At 42.3% G+C, this 25,291-nt stretch overlaps 1 protein-coding gene across 1 annotated transcript in view; it reads left to right on the top strand.

Annotated features, from left to right (window-relative positions):
• The window catches only part of LOC137430909 (parathyroid hormone/parathyroid hormone-related peptide receptor), a 189,385-nt gene that overhangs the window by 26,831 nt on the left and 137,263 nt on the right, over positions 1-25,291 (top strand). The window contains exons 2-3 of the mRNA XM_078782470.1: positions 12,573-12,678; positions 17,480-17,590. Coding sequence (XP_078638596.1) covers positions 12,573-12,678; positions 17,480-17,590 — 217 coding nt within the window. The remainder of the gene's footprint in view (positions 1-12,572; positions 12,679-17,479; positions 17,591-25,291) is intronic.

Raw genomic sequence — 25,291 nt, 5'->3', positions numbered from 1 at the left:
AAGAGGAGATGAGAGAAACCCATTCAGGGCCACACGTTGACTGCGACTAGACAGGAAGTCCGCCAGCCATGCGTGGACATTTCCATGGATACCAAAGGAGGAGAGTTTGGTGAGCAGAGCGGGGTGCCAGACCATATCTAAGGCACGTGATATGTCGAGGGAGACAGCTCTAATTTCCTGTTTGGCATTGAGGACCTCCATCCATTGTTGAGACAGCAGAAGCAGCATGTCCAGAGTAGAGTGACCTGGTCTGAAACCAAATTGATGATCAGAGATCAAGCCATTGGAGAAGAGGAAAGATTTAATATCCGCAGCAATGATGGATTCCATGACTTTGCTGATAATTGCGGGAAGGCTGATTGGTCTGTAGATGCTAGGATCTGTTTTTGCACCTTTTTGTGTAAAGCGGTGATGTTGGCTGATTTCCAATCAGATGGCAGTTGACCTTGAACAAAAGAGAGGGTGAAGAGAACAGAGAGAGGGAGTGAAAGAGCGGAAGAACAGGATTTTTATGACCCGTGGGCTGATGCCGTCAGGTCCAGTTGCAGAATCAGAGTCGAGGGTTGACAGAAACCTTTCCACCTTGTCAGGAGGAAAGGACACAATGTCCAGGAGCAGCTGGGTATGACTGGGTACGGTGGGTACAGAGAGGGATGGGTTTGGGACACAAGATTTAGAGGCAAACACAGAGTTGAGGCATTCAGCTTTTTCACGTGCGGAGTCAGCTGTGTAGCCGTTTGAGGTAAGGGAGGGGATGGAGGGGGAACAAACACCAGAAACGGATTTGACCAGACGCCACCAGGATCTGGAAGCAGGAGACAGATAAGAGAGTTCGGTCTTGAGAACGGAGAGATATTTTTTCCTGGCTCTCCTGAGGGTGGACACACACCTGTTTTGGGCTTTGTGAAAGGAAATGAGATTTCCTTCCGTTGAATTTGCTTTCTCGGAGACGAAGGCAAGTTGTTTCTGGACAACAGCCTCACCACAAGATTCCGTGTACCATGGACGGGAGGAAGGGTATGACAACTGAAGACGAGATGGGATAAATCTGTGCATGAGAGAGAGCAATTTACTTTGGAAGAATTCCCAGGAGGAGTTGATGTCAGAGGTGGTAGAGATGGGAGACCAGTCCAGATGATTGATGGCTGCTTGAAGACCGTGCCAGTTGGCCTGAGTGAAATGCCAGACTCGTCGACGCTGAGCAGGCTCCCTGAGAATGGTCAGAGAGATGTCCACTTTAACAAGCACATGATCAGATGAGCCGATTGGAGCAGAAGAAGAGCAGCAGACATTTTCAGGGAAGTTAGTCATAACCAAGTCCAGAAGAGAAGATGCTCCGTTGACTGCTCCGTTGACTCCGATGTTCTAATTTCCCGGGTCGGGAAATTGACAGATTGTGTCAGTCCCAGTGAGTCACAGAAGTCCTTTGCTGAGGAGCCATGGCTGATGAGGGAGGTACCCACACCCAGCCAACTGGCATGGTGACAATTGAAATCACCACATATGAGGAAGAGAGAGTTGGGATGAGTAGATAGAAGTTGGTCCATATTATCAGACAGCGAGATGTAGATGGAGTCATCACTGTTTGGTGGACGGTACAACACACATATGAACAAGAGGTGGGAGCGAAAGGGAAGCCGTAGCCAGAGGTATTCCTTTGGGTGAGGTGGAGAGAGTGCAGTGCAGGGCGAGTGAGGAAGAGAGTTTTTGATGAAGATAGCAACCCCACATCGAGGACGAGGCTCAGGTCTATCATACTGGAGGAGGGAGTAACCCGGGAGAGATACTAAGGAATCAGAAACATCATGAAGGAGGAAAGTTTCTGTTAAGCAGATCACGTCTGGTTTGTCAGAAGCAACCTGTATGGAGAGATCAGTTAAGTTTGAACGAAGGCCCCGGATGTTTGAGGTCCATACCGTTAATGAAGAGGAAGGGGAAGCATCGGATACAGAACAGGGGGGAGGAGGGGTAGGGTAAGATGTGGAAGAGGTGGAAGAGGTAGGGAGAGCTGTTGAAGGTGTGTCAGAGATTTCAGAATAGCTCGGAGAAAGGGAAGGATGGGGCGGACAAAAGGTTTGATGGTGATTGGGTGAGGAACAATGAGGTGTTATTTGAGGAGGGGGAAGAGCGAGGCAGAAGGTTGGGGGAGATGGAGGTGAGAGTTGGAAGGGGGAAGAAGCGGGGAGGACACTTTGAGGAGGAGGGGTGAGAGGGGGAAAATGGAGAAGTAATGAGGGTGGGGAGATTTGAAGGTGAGGGGCGAGGGGGGAGTTTATGAGGGGAGGAGTTAGGGGGGAGTTTAGGAGGGAAGGGACAAGGGGAGGGATTTGAAAGGGATGGGATATGGGGGAGATTTGGAGGGGAGGGGTGAGGGGGGAGTCTAGGAGGGGAGGGGCGAGGGGGAGTCTTGGAGGGGAGGGGTGTGGGGGGAGTTTAGGAGGGAAGGGGCAAGGGGAGAGATTTGAAAGGGATGGGTGATGGGGAGGATTTGGAGGGGAGGAGCAAGGGGGAAGATTTGAAAGGGATGGGTGATGGGGAAGATTTGGAGGGGAGGGGTGATGCGGAAGATTTGGAGGGGAGGGATGAGATGGGTTTTTAGAAAGTGTACGATTATTGGGAAACGAACATTTATTGCAAAATGAATTTCTTGTGACCTTCGAGTCAAAAATACATTTAAGGACGCTGGAGGAAGGATGGAGTGCTGGAGAGTTTAGGGAATGAATGAAAGATGCACTATAAGAGATGGAATTTTTTTTTGGAATGAATAGATTTGGTGAGCAAGTCGAAAGCATCCTTTTATAGAAGAAGAAAAAGGTGTTATAATATACGACAAGAATACAGAACTTCAGGGGAAAGTTTAAACATTTTAAAGTTTAACAGTGAAAACTATCTGGGGAAATGGGGGAGAAACACGTGGTCGAAGAACAAACGAACGAATAAGAACGAATAAACGAATAAGAACAACGAATAAGTACAGAGCAGGAAATGTTTTTTTTTTTTTTTTTTTTTTGAGTTGAGATTTTAAACAATGAAGTAGGCTATGGGGTGAAAAGACTGGGAAAAACAGGAACGAAAGTTATTGGAGCACAAACGACGGACTGCTGAGAGAAAAACAAAGCCTCAAGGTTGGACACTGTACAAGGCCTCAAAAGACACGACTCAAATTAACACGATTTTCTATACAGGTATGAAAGATTTACACCGAGAATCTTCCTCAGGACACACTATACCTACACACACCATAAAATAAATACAGTTATAACGAAAATACAAATGGGAACAATTACTTAACTTCGATTTCGATGGAGAGCGTGGACAGCTGTGAAAAAACGAAACCTCGCCGGCAAGACTAGAAGCGGAAGTCATGCTCAACCGAAGGTGGACCTTGCAACATGACAATGACCCTCAACATACCAGTAAATCCACCAAGGAATGGCTGAAAAGAAAGAAATGGAGGGTTCTGGAATGGCCAAGTCAAAGCCCGGATCTAAATCCCATCGAGATGTTGTGGGGGGATTTGAAACGAGCTGTGCATGCAAGAAACCCCTCAAACATCGCACAGCTGAAAGAATTCTGCATGGAGGAGTGGGCAAAAATTTCTCCCAGTCGATGTCAGAGACTGATAGACAGTTATAAGAAACGCCTACTTGAGGAGTAGGGTGTACTTACTTTTTACGTAAGCGTAAAAGGTTGGTGTATGTAAGCCAAGGGTGTACTTACTTTTTCCACATGCGAAATTTGCATTTATGTTTATTTAAATTGTACAATGGACTACAAAATGTAAATGTTTCATGATATTTGTTATATCATAGCACCTTTATCTATCGATATTGTTGAAATGAAGATCAAATAGCTGTATGTTGAAATATGTTGAAAAAGTCAAAACTTTACAAAAAAGTCAAAAGTGTACTTACTTTTTCACGTGACTGTAGATATGAAGCTTTATTGTACAGAAATCGATGTGTTCTGAGGCAAAACATACATGAGTATACATACAAACATGAGTTGAGCAGACAAAATGATGGAATTAAGACCCCAAGATGAGCGACCTGAGCGCAGGCTGACTAAAGGTATGCCTGTTCACATAAATTATCTTCAAAAACACACCCAAACAGTTTTCAATCATGCAATCCCTTGGAGGTCAAGACGTATACATGCAAAGTTTGGAGCCGCTAGGTTTCATTGTTTTGGAGTTATTTCCAAAGATGGACACAGGTTTCGCATTCACCCCTGTTTGTCACTTGGCAATTTTTTTTTTTTTTTTGCAACAATGTTGATCAATCCGTTTTGTGCGTGTGTTTGTGTGTTTGTTACTTGCCAGAAAAGATTCCGGCAAGTATGTTGGTTGGTTTGTCTGTTTGTGTGCAGTACTACGTCCACACTGTTGCACATAGAATCACCAAACTTTACACACATACTTGTCTTGCCCTGGATAGACTGTGCCCAATTTTTTACTCTCTCGGCCCAAGGCCTCCATTATGTCATAATTCGATAATTTGACAAGTGCAAAACTTCATCCAATCAAGATGCAATTTCTTGAGCGCCATGTCGGCATAAACTGGAAGAGAAAAAAAAAATGATGACGTCATCGGTCAAGTGGTTCGGCCGCCATCCTGGAAAAACCGAAAAACTTTGCACCTCTATATCTCCAAAAGTGCTGAATAGAAAAAATTGAGACATGGCTCATTGTAAAGAACTCTCCATTGGGAATAAAATATGTTAATGATGATGTCATTGGGGCTCCATTATGACATCATAATTCGACAAGTACAAAACTTCATCCGATCAAGATGAAATTTCTTGAGCATAATCTAGGAATAAATTAGTTTAGAAAACAAATAATGATGATGTCATGGGTTACGTGGTTCGGCCGCCATCTTGGAAAAACCGAAAAAATTTGCACCTCTATATCTCCGAAAATGCTGAATAGAAAAAATTGAGACATGGCTCATTGTAAAGAACTCTTCATGGGGAATAAAATATGTTAATGATGATGTCATTGGGGCTCCATTATGATGTCATAATTCGACAAGTACAAAACTTCATCCGATCAAGATGAAATTTCTTGAGCATAATCTAGGAATAATTTAGTTTAGAAAACAAATAATGATGACATCATGGGTTGCGTGGTTCGGCCGCCATCTTGGAAAAACCGAAAAAATTTGCACCTCCATATCTCCGAAAGTGCTGAATAGAAAAAATTGAGACATGGCTCATTGTAAAGAACTCTCCATGGGGAATAAAATATGTTAATGATGATGTCATAGGTGCCTCCATTATGACATCATAATTCGACAAGTACAAAACTTCATCCGATCAAGATGAAATTTATTGAGCATAATCTAGGAATAAATTAGTTTAGAAAACAAAATAATGATGACATCATCAGTCACGTGTTTTGGCCGCCATATTGGAAAAACTGAAAAAAATTACACCTCTATATCTCCAAAAGTGCTGAATAGAAAAAATTGAGACATGGCTCATTGTAAAGAACTCTCCATGGGGAATAAAATATGTTAATGATGATGTCATAGGTGCCTCCATTATGACGTCATAATTCGACAAGTACAAAACTTCATCCGATCAAGATGAAATTTCTTGAGCATAATCTCGGAATAAATTAGTTTAGAAAACAAATAATGATGAGGTCATCTGTCACGTGGTTCGCCGCCATATTTGTCCAAAATGGCAAATAAAAAAGTACATTCCGGCAAGTCCTCTGTCTCTGACCGATTTTTCATTTGTTTGTCTGTCTTGTCTGTCTGTCTGTCATTTCACACTTATACTTGCCTACATGTCACAATTTTAAACTGATCTTTACAAAACTTCACCAAACGGTAGAGTTCCTGGTCCTACAAAATCCTATATATTTTTGGGGTCAAAATATCAAAAGTTCAACATAGGCCAAAGGTCAACCACTTATTTCAAATTTCTAAAATCCTCAATTTTCATCCGATTGACTTGAAATTTGAATAGGATATACATACCGGCTAACTAAATTCAACCAATAACTATTTTTGAGATCAGCATGCGCCAAAAGGTCAACATAGGCCAAAGGTCAACCACTTTTTCCGAATTTCTAAAATCCTCAATTGTCATCTGATTGACTTGAACTTTGAAAAGGATTTACACATCGGCTTTCTGAATTCAACCACCAACTATTTTTGAAGTCAGCATAGGCCAAAAGGTCAATAACAATTTCAATTTTTCTAAAATCCTCAATTTTCAACCGATTCACTTGAAATTTGAATAGGATTTTCATTTCAGCTAACTGAATTCAACCACCAACTATTTTTTTGATCAACATAAGTCATAAGGTCAACATAGGCCAAAGGTCAACCAATTATTTTCAAATTTCTAAAATCCTCAATTTTCATCCGATTGACTTGAAATTTGAAGAGGATTTACATATCGGGTAACTGAATTCAACCACCAACTGTTTTTGAGATCAGCATAGGCCAAAAGGTCAACATAGGCCAAAAGGTCAACAACAATTTCAATTTTTCTAAAATCCTCAATTTTCATCCGATTGACTTGAAATTTGAATAGGATTTTCATTTCAGCTAACTGAATTCAACCACCAACTATTTTTGAGATTAGCATAAGCCAAAAGGTCAACTTAGGCCAAAAGGTCAACAAACAATTTCAAATTTCTAAAATACTCAATTTTAATCTGATTGACTTGAAATTTGAATAGGATTTACATATCAGCCAACGGAATTCAACCACCAACTATTTTTGAGGTCAAAAGGATGCTCTACTGAGTGCCATTCTACTTTGTTCTGTTTTGCCAAGTGTCGCTCTGTGAGTGATTTTTCATCTGTCTGTTTGTCTGTGAGCACGATATTTCAAAAGGTTGTGCACGAGTTATGACAAAACTTGGTGGATGAGTTGGGTAGGTGACAATAACAAGCTCATTCGATTTTGGTTCAGGTCCGAATCCAGATCTGACTTTTCAGTGGGATGGATACAAACGTAAACTATCCAGCCTGGCGGAGGTACGCTCTCTACTGAGTGCGGGGCTAGTTTTGCATTAAATTAGTGTGGCTTTTCGTTGCAACCCCATATATTGGTGATGGAGCTGTTTGTAGAACTTCATTTTGAAAAATCAAACACAGTAAAGAAACAAGTATATTATTCAATAACCCCCAGCAGTGATATCCACAATCGTTTTCAACTTGGGAAAACTGAAGCACAAACATGGAATACATTTCAGGAACTTTCTTACTATTGCGTTATGTAATTCTCAGTAAAGAGCAAAGTTGTGTTTGTTGAAACTATTGAGTCTAAGAGGAAGCTCGTCTTCACGCTGTTGAAAGCAAAGCATTCAGAATCATTGGAATCTCCCGCGATGAAGCTAACTCCAAGGGCCTCTCACTCACTCACCGCAGGCAGGTTGGTGGTCTTTCCGTCTTCTACCGACTCCTCTCTGGCCTTGCCCCCCCAGCTCTCTCTGGGCTCTGTCCAGCAAATATTCCTACAGGTCGCACAAGATCTGCCTTCAACCCTCTTATGGTTAAACTGCCAAAATCAAGACTCTCTGCTCACCTTCACTCCTCTTTTCTCCCGCCTCTGGAACAAACTCCCTCACTCTCTTCAATCCAACTCCACCCTCCAGGTCTTTAAAACAGCTGTTCACCACCATCTCTTATCTTCCCCCATCCAAAACCTTGATCTTTTCTATCCCCGCTAATTTCACCCCAATTCCACTTTTTTGAAATACCAACTTCTGTCCTGGAAGTCCTTGGTGTCCTTGTGTTTTATACTTCTCCCAACACCCCCCCCCCCCGTTCCCACGCCTCCTCCCCCCAAGCCCTCTCCCTCGCATACATCTCCCTGCTCTTAAATGTTGTGTGCTCTCAAGTGTTTGTGTGCTTCCCCTTCTCTTGTCTTCCGCTCCCTCTTTTTATATATTTTGTTTGTCTGGTTGATTTGTTTGTGAAGTAAATGTCAGCTCTTTCACGAGCCTCGATTCAGTATACAAAAAAAGAAAAAAGAAAAAAAAGTCATCTGTTTGAATAATTTTGCCAATGGCAGAAAATCCCCTTTGAAAGTCTACATTTTGTTATGCTTCAGACTTAAGTTTTGCTTCAACAGCACTTGTGCTTAAAGATTCGTGTAAATGCTTCTTGGTATAGACACTGAAAAGGACGTGCTGGCGATAATATTACACACACACACACACACACACACACACACACACACACACACACACACACACATGCATACACATACACACATCTCCTTTTTTATTTCTGTTCCTCACAACTCCACCTCATAAACACACACACACACACACACACACACACACACACACACACACACACACACACACACACACACACACACACACACACACACACACACACACACACAAAGGTGGATATATTGAGACCCGTTTCACCTTCTGAAATTCGCATTTGGAGACACATATATGAACACACACACTCACAACATAAACAAACAAACACAAGCATATTTAAGCACACAGACAAATATATATACATACCCACATACTTAAACACACACAAACACACTTACAAATACACGTGCACCCATACACGCTCACGCAAACATAAACACAGACTCACACAAACCGAAACACAAACACTCACAAACATAAACACACACTCACGCAAACATACATAACACACACACACCTTCACAAACATAAACACACACTCACGCAAACATACATAACACACACACTCACACAAACATACATAACACACACACACACCTTCACAAACACAAACACACATACAGTCGTGGCCAAAAATATTGGCACCCTTGCACTTTTTTCAAATAATTCACCATTTCTTCCAGAAATTTGTTGAAATTAAAAAATCTTTTGGTCTCCACAATTCCTTATCTCACTGTTAATATGACAGAACCTTTGTTTTTGATTCAGAACTTAATATATCCTTTTGAATCAGAAAATAAAACTAAATCGCATTGACAAAATTATTGACACCCTCGACTTAATATTTGGTAGCACGGCCTTTGGACAAAATAACTGCAGTCAAGCGCTTCCTATAGCCATGAATGAGCTTCCTACACCTCTCTACTGGTAGATTGACCCATTCTTCTTGTGCAAACTGCTCCAGTTCTCCCAGATTTGAAGGGTGCCTTCTCCGAACTGCTGTTTTCAGATCTCCCCACAGGTGTTCAATGGGATTTAGATTTGGACTCATTGCTGGCCATTTCAGAACAGTCCAGCGTTTTGTCTTGAACCATTCCTGGGTGCTTTTTGAAGTGTGCTTGAGGTCATTGTCCTGCTGCAAGACCCATGACCTTCGACAGACACCCAGCTTTCTGACACTGGGTTGAACATTGCGCTCCAAAATGCCTTGGTAATCTCTTGATTTCACGATGCCATTCACACATTCAAGGGACCCAGTGCCAGAGGCAGCAAATCAACCCCAAAACATCACTGAACCTCCTCCATCTTTGACTGTAGAGAAGGTGTTATTTTCTTTGAAGGCTTGATTTTTTTTTCTGTAAACATAGAGATGATGTGCTTTACAAAAAAAGCTCTAATTTGGTCTCATCTGTCCAAATGACATTCTCCCAGAAGAATTTTGGCTTGTTCAGGTGTGTTTTGGTAAACTCCAGTCAGGCTTTCTTATGTCTCTCTCAGCCATAGTGGGATCTTCCTGGGTCTCCTTTCATTGAGGTGGTGACGGATGGTGCGAGATGAAACTGTCGTACCTTGTGTCTGAAGGTCAGCTTGAATCTGCTTGGCAGTTGATGGAGGTGCTTTCTCCACCATTCAAACAATCCTTCGCTGCAATCTTCGATCAGGTTTTCTCTTGCGGCCACATCTAGGGAGGTCGGCTACAGTGCCATGGGCCTTAAACTTCCTGATAACATTATGTACAGTGGACACAGGAACATAAAGGTCTCTGGAGATGGACTTGTAGCCTTGAGATTGTCCATGTTTGGCTACAATCTTGTGTCTGACCTCCTCAGACAATTCTCTGGTTTTCTTTCTTTTCTCCATGCTCATTGTGGTACGCACAGTGACAAAAAACAGCAGAATGACTCCTTTTCTCTCTTCAAATTGGTCGAATGAGTGATTTTTATATTTCAGGCACCTGCAACTCACCATAGGTCAGTTCAATTCCAAGGTAAAGGAGAATCACCTGCTTGAAATCTAATTATTTCTAATAACTTCTGAAAGGTGCCAATAATATTTTCCGGCCCATTTTAGGATTTCTGTTTGGAATAAGCTAAGATTTAGTAATTTTTTCAGCTTTTTTGTTTTGTTCCACTGAAAACCAAAGAAATACAAATGTGGATACCAAAATAATTTTTAATTTCAACAATTTTCTGGAAGAAATGGTGAATTATTTCAAAAAAGTGCAAGGGTGCCAATATTTTTGGCCACGACTGTACAAACAAACACACATGCATACAAACACACAGACACACACACACACACACACACACACACACACACACACACACACACACACACACACACACACACACACACACACACACACACACACACACACACACACATATATAAACACACGAGATACACACATACGGTTACAATCATACTTAAACACACACATACAAACATGTACACAAACATAAACACACACGCATGCAAACATACTCGCTCACACAAACACAAACAATATCTGGTTGGAAGACTGAATTTTTTACAACTATATTGTAATTGAGTACAAACTTAATTTTGTTGAAAACAAACCTTTCTTGTTTATGCAATCTCATATCATTGGGTCCTCTGTGTTACTTTTCCGAAATAATAGTTTGTGGATACAGTATTATTATATGAATGACAAGAAAATCATTTTCTTTCAAATGTTAGCTCTCACATTGCTTCAGATGTTGAGGAACTTGTTGCTTCGTTTCAGTTTCAGAGCATCACGTTCCGGGAATGACCAATGCTCCGATGAGTAATGATGATCGGAGATGCGGTTATGGCTTTCCTGTGTCATAATCTGAGGTCTCCCTTTGAAACATTAAAATAAATCACATGGCTTCTTATGGACAAAGTGTGAGGCATTGCCAATATAAAGTGCTATGCCTATGTCTAAATGGTCTTTGAACCCACAACCACACAACCCCCTCCTCAAACACCCCAGGATCAGGTTTCTCTGAACACCCATGATTACAACTGTGTTATCATAACTTTCACCACCTGTTCATTGTAACAATATTGTGAATCATTTGATCGAACACAGCATGTTTTGCATTCGATAGATTTGTTTTCTAAAGAATCTCCCTTCATTACACATCGTTGTTACCTCCGCATCTCCGCTACTTTAGGTGAATGGACCTTGTGTTTTCTCCCCTATCTGTCGGTTTGAATAATCACTTAATAAATTCTAGTGTCCAGAAACCAGATCTTCACCAAAATCTAATTAATTTGTCTGCCTCACATTCCCAACCTGTCCACCAAATTTCATCCAAATCCATCCATAACTTTTTGAGATATGGTGCTACGTATCGTTTTTTGCGCTATCTCTCAATGGTGAAGAATCACGTTTTAAAATTCTCAGATCTGGATCCGGATATTCACCAAAATCGAATCATTTCGTCCGTATCACACAGTGGATCTCCCCACCAAATTTCATCCAAATCCATCCATAACTTTTTGAGATATGGTGCTACGTATAGTTTTTTGCGCTATCTCTCAATGGTGAAGAATCACGTTTTAAAATTCTCAGATCTGGATCCGGATATTCACCAAAATCTAATCATTTCGTCCGTATCACACAGTGGATCTCCCCACCAAATTTCATCCAAATCCATCCATAACTTTTTGAGATATCGTGCTACGTATCGTTTTTTGCGCTATCTCTCAATGGTGAAGAATCACGTTTTAAAATTCTCAGATCTGGATCCGGATATTCACCAAAATCGAATCATTTCGTCCGTATCACACAGTGGATCTCCCCACCAAATTTCATCCAAATCCATCCATAACTTTTTGAGATATCGTGCTACGTATCGTTTTTTGCGCTATCTCTCAATGGTGAAGAATCACGTTTTAAAATTCTCAGATCTGGATCCGGATATTCACCAAAATCGAATCATTTCGTCCGTATCACACAGTGGATCTCCCCACCAAATTTCGTCCGAATCTGTCCATAACCTTTTGAGATATCCTGCTCACAGACAGACAAACAGTCAAACATACGGGTGAAAAGATAAGCTCCATCCACCTTTGATGGCGGAGGTAATAGTTCCTGAGACTTCGCTTTTGTATCTATCTTGTCCACCCCTGCATCTTCCTCTTCCCCTCATTGTTACCAGCGTCCCTTGTTTGTCCACACCCGTGTATTTTGGCCCTCGGTCTTGGCGTTGTTTTTTTCACCCTTTTGTTCTGTTGCTTCCTGATCCGTTCTGTGTTCTAGCTCTTCCATGACTCTTTTTCTTATCTATACACCATGGCACCTGCTCTTCACCAGAAGCTCGTTTAAATGAGATGATGTGTTTCACAACGCTTTTTGATATCCCACGACGAGCATTTTATCATTTCAATGTCCGTCCATCGAGCTCTGTCTCCAGTGACATGATGTTTGTTCATACAGGTGGATAGTGACAATGTGCTGACAATGGATGAACAGATTTATTTGGTCATTCAAGCAAGGTGGCGCTGCGAGACATTAATGCGGGACAAGTTCAACCACAGCAACGGTACGGTATGCAAACACACAATTCCCACCGCAGAGGTCGGATATTTGAGTTGAACATTTTCCAAAAACCAACAGCTGGCAAAGCCATTGCACATGCTAACCATTTCGGCTTTTGATTCGGAGAAAATGTTCAGCACGTTCAGTCCGCTCAATCGGCTTTTGGAACCTTTAGCTGCTCTTTGATATCCAAGTGAGAATATTTTAAAAGGTCATCCCAAGAGGTCAACTTTGCATTGCATCGTTTTACAAAAAATTGTTTTCGGAACCTATTAGGCCCAGCTACCAGAAAAAAATTACATTTCCCTGGACGATTTCGCTTAACAGGCAAGTATAATTCAGGAGGGTGCAGCCGACAACACGTGTCGGGAATTACAAGTGGTTGTTTTATTAATTTTATTAATAAATAGAGCAGATGGGAAAGGGGTTTAAAATGGTGGCCGAATATATTTAACTTTAACATTAATGACAGACCACAAATGAGGCACACAATGGGAAGGAAAGGAATGGAAGATAATATAGAAGGAATGGTAATGTACAGTAGAAGGAAGCAGTGGGAGGGAGGGAGGTGAAGATCAAACAATTCCACCATTATTGCATGTCTTGACCTTTAATGGACTATTATGACCTGAACTATACAGAACAAGTACAGATACGTTCAAAGTACACCGCCCCCATGACAAATAAATAAACAACATATCGTCCAGCACGCAGCATTGCCAGGGCACTTTAGACCTTCGGTGCCCACGATGTCACCATGCAGCACATGGAGACAGAATTAGGAAGGAGCAGTGCATAATAATAGATTGATAAATTGTTCTTGAAATAAATAAATAATTATAATCATAAAATAATTAATTTCGTAATCAATTGGCTAATAGCATACCTAAACCACCACTGTTTCATCCGAATCTGTAACTTTTTGAAAATTAATCAAGTAATTAATCAAAAAATTAAATAATTAATTGATTAATCAATAAATCAAAAATACCCCTTACAGCCAAATCACTTGGTCATTGTCGTGTCCAAATATCAGCTTCTTAACTCAAAAGGTGCCTGAAATATTGTCCAGATGAGAAAGGAAATACATAAGTATTTAATGAATCGATAATAATTAAGTAATTAAGTAATTAATTGATTAATCAAAAAACAAAAAATAGCGTTTTTGCCAAAGCACGTGCGCACTATTGTGCCCAAATTTCAGCTTCTTAGCTCAAAGGATGGCTGAGATATTGCCCGGACAAACAAACAAACAAGTAAGAACGAAAGAAAGCAAGAAAACAAACAACCAGTGAGAACTGAGTACTGTTGGACCCAGCTATTCACATTTCCACTATTCGCGGGTGATAAAATGCGACCTGTTTCTCTATTTGCGGAAAAGTGTCCTGCAAATTTGTGGTATTTTTTTTCTATTCACGGCCGTGTTCCCGCGAAATCGCAGGGTTTTCTTTCCCTAGTTGTAGCCATGTTCTGCAAATTCGCGGTTTTTTTCCAATTCGCGGCCGTGTTCTGCGTATTCGCGGTTTTTCAGGGGTGCAAAAAAATAATAATTCATAAGCCATTAGCTTCACATGCAGTATTTATAAAACCTTCGTGGATTATCGTCGACATTCGTAGGATTTGCCTCACCATTTGAGGATTTTGCCTCTCTATTCATGGATTTTCATGACTCGGAAACCTATCCCCCCTTTTTCCATTGAAACAATGCCCTGCTATTTGCAGGTTTCGCTATTCGCGGATTTTCCATTAACGTATCCCCAGCAAATAACGGGGTCCGAGGGTACTCCCTTTCAGCACGCGTCATCGCCGGGCCCCCTTCAGTGCCCGGTGATGACGTCATGCAGCGCCTGGAGATGGAATATGAAAGGAGCGGTGTACAACAAACAGAGTGAAAACTGAGTATGCCCTTTCGGCATTGAAGGCTTTTGGCGCCCGGCGATTATGTCGTGCAGCACCTGGAGATGAAATACGGAGTGGAAGTGTACAATAGCCATAAATTAGCCTAATTGGTTACTCAGACTAACCAAAAAGTTTTGGCATGCATCCTTAACTGCTGTTTGATGTAGTTAAAAAATTTATTAAATTATATTAAAATTATATACAAAATTATATTAAAAAATTATATAAAAATATAATTTAATTCAAAAGAATTTTTTGAACATTAAAATAAAGAAGTTAATTTTTATGGCTCCCTTATTGTAAATGCAATGACAGAACAATATCGTGAAAACAGTATGCATTCAATTTGTTCTACAATCGTTATGTCCATTGATTATAACAAAATGATATATTCCTCATGATCCACATGCATGCCATGAGGTGCAGCACCATGTGGGTGAAGGATTTTCCTCTTGCTACCAGTTGTTGAAAAAAAGCAAAGTTGATCGTGACAGCAGAAAAGAAACCTCAATCTTGAATACCAACTTGATTTCACAAGCTGCACAAGCAGTCTCTGCACAGCTGCCCATTTACACTCATAGTCCTGTAAATTGCTTGCATTTGTAACACTGGTGAGGTACCCGTGCTATGCACGGGTGGGAGGCCAGAAGCAAACAGACAATGCAGAAACGGCGAATGCTAAAGCATGAAACCAATAAATTCCACATTCCTGTAGCACCTTCAGTCACACGTCAGACATGGACAGGAAGTTTGTGAAGGACTTCAATGAAAAACGTACCCGTTCGCAAACAAACAGGTACGTTTGTTCCATACCCAGTCAATGGCGAATCTGCATATGGCGATCCACAAATATCACGCTTAGAAAGTAGAAACCAACACAGCATTTCGTCATTCACTTGAACTCGATATCTCCTTTTTCATTCCAAGCAGCATAACTTCAATCACAAATGAAATAACATTAATATTTAAAAAATGCTTTCAACAACATTCGTGACATAAACAAATATTTAAATCCTGATGTGAAATTCCGTACGTTTGGGTGAACACAATTACGAATTCAAAATCGTAATTGTATTCACTCAATTCCAATCATCAATTGATACTTTAACAAAACAATTAACACGATTAACGTTTAACGATTTAACATTACGATTGAATGACGGTTGTATTTGGATATTATCAAACCCATGCATTGCCGTCATCTGTCCACTTCCGTATTCACTGCAGGTTCATAATTATCATCAAAATCTAAACAGTATTTGTAGAATTTCAATAAAGCCACATCACTGTTCATATCGGTAAATATTATTCCATCGTGTTTGGAAAAACTGGAAAATTGGAAAACTTGGAAAACTTGGAAAAACAATATAGCCTATTTTACTCCAAGGGGTCCCAGGAATACCCACCCAAAATAATGTTGCGATCGGTTGAGGCGTTTTTGCGATACCTGCGAACAGACAGACAGACGGACGGACATTTGGTGAATTATAGTAAGATAATTGCATGACACTGATTACTGGGTTGTGTACAACAAGCTCTTTGGAAATTCCAACTGCTCTTTATGCTGTGAAGTTGATTTCGCTTGATGCTTTCGGCACACTTTTATGCCTGGTGAGATTTCTTGCCCTTCTCCGGAAGACCAATTTTGTGGAATTTCACTGCTGTTTTTCACTGTGCATTGGGAAAGTAGCCAATCTCTAGCTGTGCCACTGAAAAATACCAAAATAGGGATAGTCTCATTTATCTTACCAGACTCGGTGGCGTATCGGTTAATAGGATGTCTGCCTCTGGGAGATCGGCGGTTCAAGCCAGCCGACCCCAGTCGAGTCACACCAAAAGTATCTAATAATGACATGTACTGCACCTTAGGGCTGGCAGGATGGCCTAGATGTACGCACAATCTCCTCTAAGCTAGCTAGCGTGGGTTTGAATCTTGACACAGCTATAATCTGTTATCCCGGTGTTTCACAGACATCGTCGTTCATCAAAGTGTGTGCCGTCCTTGGATAGCTGGCACCATGAATAACTTCCAAATTCCTGACAACTTTTGGGGATACCTCTTCGCAGTGGTTTTACCCCCTAATGCAAGTCGGGGGCCAAATCTTCCCCATTCTTACCTGATTCCCGGATTCGTCAGGGCAGTGCGGTCATGGTCATAGAGCCGATTGGTCCTCATGGATGGGCCCTTTCTCTCTCTCTCTCTCTCTTTCTCTCTCTCTCTCTCTAACTCCAACTCTAACTCTCTCTCTAACTCTAACTCTGCCGTGGCCCTGACTCTGTGAAGTTGGGGGTACACCATCCTGGATGGGGGGGGGGGGGGGGGGGGGGGGTATCTGGGTCGCTCCTACAAGATTGATCAGCTGTCTTCTAGAGAACTGTTCGGGGCTATACAACAACAACAACTTCCAAATTCCTGCCCTAACTACTGCTTGGAAGGCAATGGCAAACCACTCAGTATATCCCTTGCCAAGAAAATGCTTTGGCAACACTGTACCTGCCTTCGGGCAGAACTCCAGGATACGATTACTGCTCTTTGCTTGATGCTCAGCATTTAAAAGGATAGAGCAGGGACAAACAATCAGAGGTTGGCAACCATTGCACAGACTTGATGAGCCTAATGGCCTCCTCCTTCATTGGAGTTCCTTGTGCAGGAAATCGTATTATTTTATCTCCAAATCGGGAATATTTCATCTCAAGGATGCCTGTAGCCTGGATTGGGCGGGTTTCAGTGCAGCATTAAGTAATTTGCTTGCACTTACCAGTGAGTCTAAGGTGTTTGAGTAGTTAAATTGGTACAAGCGAGGCCTTTATTGCTTTGACAAGACAAGGACAAGTTGCAGCCTTCAGACATCTTTAATCCTCTTCAGCATTGTTTGATATGTACATCCTCTTATCACTGTGTCCAGATGGAGATTGTCCACCAGAGTGGGATGGATTAGTTTGCTGGCCCAGTGCGGAGCCAGGTTCAGTTGTCACCCTACCTTGTCCTGCTTACATATTTGACTTCAACCATGAAGGTGAGTTTCAGGTAGAGAGTGTGTGTGCAAAGATGCTGCTGAAAATCTTTTTTCTGTTTCTTTATTCTTACTTTCATAAACATTTGTTGGTACCTCTCTGTCAGTCTTTGCTGCATCTCTCTTTCTGCTGTCAGAATTGATCAATCCCCTTTTTTCTCATCATTAATTCAAATCTCGTGAATGCTTTCCAAATGTCTTTTTCCGATCATTCTTCTACACATTTTGCAAATAATAAATGCATTTCCCATTAATTCATTAGCACAAGGTATGCATCATTGAAATATGAAATGGTCATCTTGGCTGGAACTCATTGAGACAACATTGATTTTTTTTTCCACAACATCAGAGCAATGCCGGAACGTGAGACGATTCCTGAGTGTTTTTGCAAGGACAGCTGTTGGAAGATGAAAGGAAACACCAAATTGCATTCTTGCACTTGGCTTTTCTAATGTTAAATAAATATTTGACTTCATGTCTAGCACCACATGTGGAAAGGAAAGGCTGAGAATTTCTTTGAGCGTTAAAAACTTTCCAGAGGATGAATATTCATTTATTTATTTATTTATTTTTGTATACAGGATCGAGGCTCCTGAAAGAGCGAACATTTATCACACAAAAAAAACAAAGACACACAAAGTATATAATCAGGGGAGAGGTAGACAAGATGGGGAGAGAAGGGCCTGTTTAGTCTGCGTTGGCCTGTTTAGCATTCCCATCAAAATCTATGGTTCATCCCTACATTTATTTTTTGTTTTGACCAAATATTTGTTTTTACCCCATGTGCACGAAGCAAAAGCGGGGTAACGCAACTGGTTCACTTTGTCTGTCTTTCTGTCCACAAGCGTCAGTTTATGATCGAGGAACAACTTTATTTCAATTGAGTGTTATATTTTGAACATGAATCCGAACACAAAGCTATAGTTTCGGAGTACTTTGGCTCAGACTTTGGCCCGATCACGAAGGAGAGAGATTTTTATTTTAGTCTATCTGCCTGTCTGGCAGTAAAACAAAATTGAAAATCATTCGAAACAGGAAACTTCCTCTTTTTAGCGACGTCATAAAGGACACAAACAACAGGCATGAATAACTAATGTAACGTGTTAGATGGGATTTTGGGTGGGGCATGGGGATGCAATGCCTCCTCCGGTGTTCATGCACTTGAAGCCTTAAATGAGCTTCCCCAGTGATGTACACCATCACGATTCCCTGTGCATCCTTGCGTACACCTTCACCACCCTCTGTGCCTCAACGCTCTGTCCGTTCGCGTAGGTGGTCTTCTTATCTGGCCGATTATCTCGAGTAACCATGATGCAATCCTGCACTTCGGGTACCGTGTCGGGCAGTGGCATTTACATCTGCTGGCAAACCCTCTCGTGGGCTTCACACAAACGTTCTTGCTACCATTGGTTGGCTTGTGTTATGGTTGTCTTTTGTTTAAAATTACCTTTCCAGTCAGTTTGTGTAACGGTCCATTTGTAATGGCATGCATAACATGTGGAAGGCAACCTGATCACGCCAGTCTGGACTGGTTATACTGGTTATAATATAAATAACCACCTTTAGAGGCCATTTTTCCCCGCAAAGCGGGGGTTGGCCTTTTTCGGGAACCGTGGTTGTTGTTGTTTTTTGGTCCCCTTTTTGAAGCAATGTTTTACGGCCGGATGCCCTTCCTGACGCCAACCCTTTTTGCCGCCTTTAACGACAAACAGGGAATTACCAGTGAGCTGGTACTCAATTAGCCGACCTCGGAAGGATGACAGGCTGTCAACCCCCCTGGCGTTAATTCAGCGATCGACCGGGATTCGAACCCAGGATCCTAGGATCCTAAGCCGGCACCCTAACCGCTAAGCCAACACCAGGGTTACTGGTTGTTGTATCGATATGCTCTCGGGAATCCGGGTGTGCCTCCATCTTGACCGACTGCTGTTCGTCGTCTGCATTAAACCCGATTGCGTCTGAGTCTGACTGTGTGGTATCTCCTTTACTGGTACCGATGCCAGTCTTATCACTGTCTATTCTGCTGGAAATTCTTCCTCTGCCAACCCCTGCTTGCGGGCAAAAATGGCCTCTAAAGGTGGTTCTTCTTCTTCCTCCTCATCTTATTACCTTAAACATCTCCACCAAATACTTTCATAATCACCTCCTTTCTAATGTATAAAGTCGTGTCTCTTTACTATCTACGTCCAGCTGACCGCCCCAGAATAAATTTAGAAGTCGTATGCTGAATCCTCTCTGTGTTCTTCCTCAGATCAGGTGACCAAAAACAGAACACAATATTCTAGATGAGACTTCACTGAATTCACATACAGTGGTAACACGACCTATTTTGCTTCATAATTAATCCCACTACGAGTACTACTTAAGCCCAATTAGCTTTACCGATAGCTACCTTGCCTTGTGCTGTCTGCTTACCCCTCCACCATCTGCCAATCTCTTGCCCAATCTATGAAAGTATGTAAACTTTCTTGTATCTGATATCCACCCCTCTCTGCTAGCTACCTTACCTCCAAGCTTTGTGTCGTCTGCAAATGTAGAAAACCGACTCTTAACCGCAATATCCAAACCGTTGATGTAATTTATGAATAACTAGAACGCCACTCAGTAGAGCGCATACTCCCGCCGTGGGTCAAGTTGGAATAGTACGATTTCACAAAAGTTTGAGGGAGTAGTTCAGTGACAACACAAGACAAGACAACACAAGACAGACACTGCACAGATATATATTTAGAATATATAGAAGATAATGTAAAAATAAACAAGGCAATTTCACTTACATTTTCGGATTCAGTGTTCAATTCCATATAGGTGAGTGTATTTTGAGGCATGTGTGACTTCAAATAAAATTGTAAGCCAGAAAAAACGTTCGTTTCATTCCTTAGGGATACAACATGTAAAACTGGCCCAAACGTCAAAACAAAACTCGCTCATTTTAAGTCGTACAAGCTAATGCGACCACTCATTCTTCTGGGAAGAATCCCGTGCACACTGCACATGCTTGCCACACTTATAACTCACCTAAGTCTTTATAAGTTCATCAAATACTGACACCGCGATTGACATTCGCTGAGGTAAATGTTGATATTGTAGCGGTTACCTTATTCACATGTCGCGGTTATCTTATCCGCATGTGACGGTTACCAATACCATATGTTTGGTCTAACCCACGCGCACGGACTATTGGTTGTGTGGTCGTGACGCACACGCGGCTGTTGGAGCCACGCCCTCCGAAGAGGGTTTTTGGTTTTATATAATCCGTTACGACTTCCGTTCGCGAGCAGTTGCTGGAGATTTCTGTACAATAAACAAGCTTTGTACCCAACGAAATGGCCTCTTCTTCTCGCCTTCGGCAACTCCTAAACTGGTGACCTCGACCGCCCCCGAACGTATTCGGGGGCTGCAAATGAACACGGCAGTATTGCGACCGCAATTTCTTCCACAAGACCTAAACTCGAACTGCCGGAGTTTTAGCAACGACGAGCGGCCATGTGGTTTGCGCATCGTGCTCGGTTCCTCCTCTACGACCAGAGGGGCGAGCTTGCTCCGGGACCCTCCGAAGGAACGCCGTTACGAGGCGTTGGCGGCACGGCTGCTCGTAACCTCCGCGCACACAGGCTGAGCACTGCTGCTCGTAACCTCCGTGCACACAGGCCGAGTACGGCTGCTCGTAACCTCTGCGCACACAGGCCGAGCACTGCTGCTCGTAACCTCCGCGCACACAGGCCGAGTACGGCTGCTCGTAACCTCCGCGCACACAGGCCGAGCACTGCTGCTCGTAACCTCCGCGCACACAGGCCGAGCACTGCTGCTCGTAACCTCTGCGCACACAGGCCGAGCCATGCTGCTCGTAACCTCCGCGCACTGGAGTCTCGTTACCTTCGCATGCGCTGGAGCCTCGTTACCTTCGCGCGCACTGCTGCTCGCCACTCCCGCAACTCCTACTGCTGCAACTACAACTGCTACCGCTGCTCGCCACTCCCACAACTCCTACTGCTGCAACTACAACTGCTACCGCTGCTCGGCACTCGCGCAACTACGACTCCTACTCTACATCCTCGGGAGGCCCGCGAGGAACCTCGGCAGCCTCCCCCGAGGCCTTGACCAGCCCCTCGGTCGACTCAACCCCACGGCAGCGTTTTTTCGTGCGTACCGGGGCCGGGCCCTGCTCGAGCCTTCTCGGCACTGCCGAGCGTGCCTGCGAACTACATACACGCCTTCTGGGGGGGGCGCATGTAGCGGTTACCTTATTCACATGTCGCGGTTATCTTATCCGTATGTGACGGTTACCAATACCATATGTTTGGTCTAACCCACATGCACGGGCTGTTGGTTGTGTGGTCGTGACGCACGCGCGGCTGTTGGAGCCACGCCCTCCGAAGAGGGTTTTTGGTTTTATATAAGCCGTTACGACTTCCGTTCGTGAGCAGTTGCTGGAGATTTCTGTGCAATAAACAAGCTTTGTACCCAACGAAATGGCCTCTTCTTCTCGCCTTCGTCAACTCCTAAAATATCTCTTCTGAGGTAAAAAAACAAAACAAAAAAAAAACTGTTTTAAAGCATTATACGTATCAAACGCTACATTTTATGAAACGGGAAAACCGAATACACACTTTGGTGGTTTTAAAATGACAGAATATGTCTTTATTAGAAAGAAAAAAAAAGAACCTTGAAGACGACGCTGCTAACAAAATACACTGCTCTAACGCATAACCACGAGTTTAACCTACATTTACAACAAATATGAAAGCTATTTTCATATCACAATGTTAAATATAGAATATATAGAAGATAATGTTTAAAAAAAATGAGCCCTATCTTCCAATGGTAAACAATCCTTCAAAAAATTCCTGGATCCGGAATAATATCCTGAGCTTCCCCAAAAACTAAACAATTCTTCCTTATCCCGAGGGCAATCATCCCACCAACTTTCATCCAAATCCGTTCAGAACTTTTCCAGATATCTTGTTCACAAACACACGAACACACACACGCACACACATCTCGTTTTTTCATTTCTGTTCCTTACAATCCTATCCCTCTCTTTCACTTTCACACACACACACACACACACACACACACACACACACACACACACACACACACACACACACACACACACACACACACACACACACACACACAATTAATTGTACAGTATCGGTTGTTCCTAAACTTAAATAATTTAAAGGATTGTTGTAAATGATGTTAATTTTACAACTCCCTGCGCTAACATACGTCTGACTAGTTGTTGTAATTTATTGACCAGTTCAGAGCTGTGTGTGGTTGCTCTGACAGTCCTAATTATTTCACCTGCAACCGTACCATAAAATAGCTTTTTGGGAATGTTGCTGTCTAAGAAAGGCATTCGGACAATGTGGAATGGAAATGCATCTCGTTTATCAAATAATATGGTGTGAAATGTATTATTATGGATGTCGATTTGTAATTCTAAAAAGGAAACTGAAGTGGAAGTTTGGTTTTCCTTTTTTAATTCAAGTTATTTTGGATATATATCATCATGAAGCTGCTCAAATATAAATCCAATCCACATACACACACGGACACGATCGAATGCATTACTCCCTCGCGGTGGAGGAGTAATGACTAATGATGGTTTGTGAACTGTTCTCTGAGGTGCCAGAATTACTTACATCTTCCAAGCCAGACATCACTCACAGCCACTCTTTGCTTCCTATCACTAATCCAGTTTCCAATCCAATTAGATATTCCTGGCCAGCCACCCCACAAGCCCTCACCTTAGCTAATAACCTCCTATTTGGTTCCTTATCAAATGCCTTCTTGAAGTATAGATACACTACATCCACTGCCCTTCCCTCATCCTCCAATCAGAAACTGCTTTCTAGAACTTCAATATATTTGTTAAACATGATCTCCCTTTAGTAAGTCCATGCTGACTACCTTTAATTACTTTGAACTTACTTCAATGGTTCCCTGCCTGGTCCATCATTAAAGTCTCCAACATCTTCCCTACAACTGAGGTCAAACCAACAGGTCTATAGTTCTCCAATTACCCTCTGGATCCTTCAGCAAATTTACCACTCTTGTTTTTTTACTCTCCATAAATCTGGTACCTGTCCTGACTCTAGTGAGCCATTAAAGGTATTCGTTAACATCTCGCTTACATGCTCAGCCATGTCCCTCAATACTCTGGTACATATTATCTGGTCCCGGTGCTTTATCTACTCTTAGATTTCCAAGCTTTTTCCGTCACTTCCTCCACTTCAACCTGGATTCCCTGTAAAAGTCCATCCTCATCTCCTTGATAGATACTCACCTATTGACAATTCTCCTGACTGTTCATGTGTCAATGCTGAAGCAAAGTAACTGTTTAATAATCTTGCAATCTCACCTTCTCTTATAATCTACTTTTACTATTCCTCAATAAGGCCACACTTGTCCTAACCTGTTCTTTACCTCTTGTATACCTAAATAACGCATTGTTGTTATGCTTAATATACTTAGCATTGCCCTTTTCACACTATCTTTTGGCTTGTCAAGTTATTTTCTTAACTTGCCTCTGCTTACACCTACACTTTTTTTCTTTCTTTTTTGTATGCAAGATCGAGGCTCGTGAAAGAGCTAACATTTATCACACACAAAATAAATCAAACAGACACATAAAACATATAATAAGAGGAGCGGTAGACAGATGGGGAGACAAGGGGAAGGACACAAACACAACATTTGAGAGCAGGGACATCGGGAGATCTGTGGGAGGGAGAGGGCTTTGGGGGTGGAGGTGTGGGAAGAGGGGTCCCCTCTGTCGTCAGCCAACTCTCTCCACTCTCCACACCACCCCCACCTCACTGATATCCCTCTTCACACCATCCTCTCATCCCAACCACGGTAAACCTCTTTTCCTCCTACCTTGTTCCCTCAACCTATCCACTCTCTTTGCCATTCTCTCTCTCCCCCATCCGCACCAAATGTCGAGCCCATCTCGCCGGAATTTCACCAATCTCCTCGTCAAACCCATCTGCACACCAATCACCTCCCTCAGTTCATCCATTCTCCTCCTATCCACCCTCTTCACTCCCACAACCCTCCTGACCCAGTTGTTCTCACAAACCCGCAGCCTCTGTTGTTATCTCTCTATCAGTGCCACTGTCTCCATACAGTGAAGGTTGGCCGGCAGAAACAAATGCCTTCTTCTGCTCCTCAAAAGCATTCCTTATTTACCTGCCCTTTTTCTACCTCTGGCTTTACACCTCATTGGAATATCATGGCTCTGCACTCTACACATTTGCCCCTTGACAATTTACCATTTATCTGATGCTTACTAGCCTCTTGTTGTTGGTTTCTCCCATTACAGCACCCACCTCTCTCATACCCTCAACGTTGGTCTTCCTGAAATCCAATAGCCTTATTCTACCATCCCAAACTCTAACTCGTAACAGAATCCTTGCACACACGATGTCATGGTCACTTAATCCGAAATACTCCCCATCGATCTAGTAATCCTCATCTGCTCTTTCCTTTCCCTGTTCCTGGACCCATTCTATCCCTGCTAAGTTAAGATCGCCCATCATCAATACTCTTCCTTTACCAAATGCCTTTCTTAAATCTTCATGATCCCTTAATTTCATGTTCTTCCCTCGCACTAGGGGCCATATAGAAGCATCCCATAAGTATTGTTGAACAGAGTTGAGGCTCATGGAAAAGCTATAACAAAGAACAAAACAT

This window comes from Myxine glutinosa, chromosome 7, assembly GCF_964187855.1.
Source record: "Myxine glutinosa chromosome 7, kmMyxGlut1.1, whole genome shotgun sequence".
NCBI lineage: Eukaryota > Metazoa > Chordata > Myxini > Myxiniformes > Myxinidae > Myxine > Myxine glutinosa.
The sequence above is the reverse complement of the archived record's forward strand: the minus strand, read 5'-3'. Positions and strand labels throughout refer to the sequence as shown.